General features: G+C 38.6%; 1 protein-coding gene across 1 annotated transcript in view; it reads left to right on the forward strand.

The window, feature by feature from the left end:
* The window catches only part of fhit (fragile histidine triad diadenosine triphosphatase), a gene marked incomplete in the record, with an annotated part of 456026 nt that overhangs the window by 354097 nt on the left and 98819 nt on the right, over positions 1 to 3110 (forward strand). Inside the window, 1 exon segment of the mRNA XM_032512982.1 lies at positions 1816 to 1845. Coding sequence (XP_032368873.1) covers positions 1816 to 1845 — 30 coding nt within the window.

Here is a 3110-nt window from a genome sequence, read left to right on the forward strand (position 1 = left end):
TTAAGTACATAATTCCACATGTGTTCATTTATAGTTTTGATGCCTTCAGTGAAAATCTACAATGTAAATAGTCATTAAAATAAAGGAAACGCATTGAATGAGAATGTGTGTCCAAACCTTTGGCCTGTGTAGGTAATTTCACTTGTACTTGTAATATTTCATATTTGTACATTTACTTGAGTACAAGATATTAGTACTTTTTCCATCTCTGTCTATTGGTGCTTTTTAGTATGGATGGGCTCTGCTGCCGTATGATGGGAGCTAAATACGGAGCCGACTCTGACACCCAGACAGGCTGTGGTCTCCGACTGAATGGCCTTGTTCTGCATAACCACTGATATATATGCTAATATCAAAATGGCAGCTAGCTCGCTCTGCGGTCCTGTCAGAGAAAATTGTTTTGCAGGTTAGAAGAGAGAAGGGGGGGAATAATCTTTACTTGGATATCATTTTTTTTGACTGGGGAGGTGATGAGAATTGATGATGGGAGATTAGTTGTGACAGCTCCCGGGTTCCAGCCGACACATTAAAGGGGAACTCTCTGCAGGAGGGGGCAACTGTTCTCTGCAGTACGCCACTCCTGTGACAAATAATAATATCACACAAATCAACCTCACTTGACAAAAAAACAAAAAGAAGAAGAAAAAAAAGATCATTGGATTGGGGACACAAACGCTCTATTTAGTTTTCTAGATCAGTACTGTAAAATAACACGGGAACTCATCAGAGTTCTTTTTTTTCTCACCACACTGTGTGATATAAACGAGAGCCATGCAAATTCCAGTCATCATCTCCTAACAAATAAATAAATTATAATCCCAATGAATGTGATCACACCTAATGTGACTGAGAGTGTGAGAAGAAGACACGTGCTGAAAAGGTTTCATTGTCAGCTGATGAAGAAGTATTTGTGCTCCGGAGCAGTCATCCTCAAAAAAAGAGAAAGAAAAAGAGAGATCAGAACACTGGCTCTCTACCTTTTTAACTGATAATTCCCATTTCAGTAATGACTGTGTGTAATAACTGTACCGGCACTGTCAGAAAAGTCTGTACGGGCTTATATACAGTGTTAATGTGATGGAGTTTTTCTTTGATCTATATCTTTCAATACAAATAGTGTTTGTAATCCATGGATTTACTCATGTGTGTATTACATAACACAATCTCACAGAATTTTGTGAAATGGTTAAGTAATTTAATCTATTTATTTTGTAGAGACAAACACGTCTGTCTTGTCTTTTTCATGATGGTCAGGACTTTTTTATATATTGTAAACAGCAGGGTGGGTTGGGTGTTTTACCCACCAACGATCCTGAACAACCTCCCTATGCGGATTTTCTGGCTTTCGTAGTACTCTCTTCCATAGTCGCTCCTAATGCTACGTCATCTTCTCATTGAGAATTGTGCAGTGATCACGAAAGTTGCTTCCAATTGAAATACATTAGTTTAAAAAACGCGCTGATGAAAAAAAACAAGATAAACGTGTTTGTCTACACAAATCAAATAGATTAAATTACGTGACCATTCCACTAACTCCCGTATGACTGAGTTGTACATTTTGTAGATTTCCATGTAAAAAGTGTAGAAAAATAAAAATTAGTCTCCTTGTCCCTCCACTGGAAGAAACATGAAATACTAAATGGTCATAGAGAAATAAATGTCAGCACAGAAGGGAATGAAATAATCTTTTTTGTTAATTGGAAGAAAGAAGTGAGGTACTGTAGCACGTCAGGAATTAAAATGTGTCTGAATTATTGATGTAAATATTTCTGAATCCCCAACTCTATTCTAATTACCTCTTTCTGTTCCCACCAGGACGGCCCTGAAGCTGGACAAACCGTGAAGGTGAGAACTTAATAATTCACCGCCTTTTTAAATATGTCATGAGGCCCCTGCAACAATTAAATAATCATCACATTTGTGGTGCGTAACTCTTGGCAGGGCTGAATAATTTAGAGATCTTTTCTCTGAAAGGTTTAAATCATTTTTTGGTTTGGTTGGAGGCGGTATGGAATGATTCAGGTGACTGACTGGGGACCCACCAAGGTCTCAGGTTAAAGTGTAAGGGACCCGAATCATTAGCAGTCACTGCAGCTCAGAGCTCTTCTCAACCCTTTATACTCTACTACACTGTACTATCCGCTACCAGATATATCACATTCATTTTGAAAACCCTTTTGTCACATTGAAGGGTAGGCTTGAAGGCCCTACAAGCATTTTTCTCTCTTAGTTTCTTATTGCACGAGGGTCTGACGTGAACACACTTTTTTTTCTGCCAAAGTTGAAAAAAGTTCTGTTTATTTCAAAAGAGAAATGTGTGTCTGTGCTAGTTTTGTTTTTAGGGTTCGGGTTAGTCTACCCCTCCTCTCTTTTTATTGGCCCAGTTAAATTCTCAGAAACTACAGAAACAAAGATGTTTATTTCTAAATCAAAACAGAATGCATCATGAAAACGTGAAATGAAAAAAAATTACATTTGAGCTATTCTCTTAAGCAACTGCCCTTCCAGAAACCACCATTAAAGAATCTTACTTCCAAGGAGACAACAAAGACAACGAGCGGTCTGGGGGGCATTGGGATGCAGGCAGAAGGATGCCGGGACCGCAGGCTTGGTAACACTTTGGAAAAGGGAATGCACATCTGTCTATCACATCCACCGTTGTGGTTCTAAACAAACATTCACGGAGGTCACGCACGCCTAAACCACGGCCACAGCTGACAGTAGAACCTCACTGGATGCTGATTGGTTGGGTCCTCTGGTAGTTCAGACTCAAATGCGTCGGGTTGGATTTCCATGTGATCTGTGATCCAGCGATTCTCTCGTGATCTTGTGATATCCCAAGAATTCAGCTGCTGTGCAAGGTAACTACTCATACAAACAGAGCTGCAAAGACTAATCTAATACTGGATTAGTTCTCAACTATTAAATTAATTGTCAACTATTTTGATAATCGGTTTGAGTCATTTTTTTCAATTTAATTTTCAATTCAATTTTATTTATAATATCAATTCATAACAAGAGTTATCTCAAGACAATTTACAGATAAAGTAGGTCTAGACCACACTCACCATAATCTAGAAGGACCCAACCGTTCTAGTAGTTTCCTCCAG

The sequence above is a fragment of the Etheostoma spectabile genome, chromosome 4, assembly GCF_008692095.1.
Source record: "Etheostoma spectabile isolate EspeVRDwgs_2016 chromosome 4, UIUC_Espe_1.0, whole genome shotgun sequence".
Classification (NCBI taxonomy): domain Eukaryota; kingdom Metazoa; phylum Chordata; class Actinopteri; order Perciformes; family Percidae; genus Etheostoma; species Etheostoma spectabile.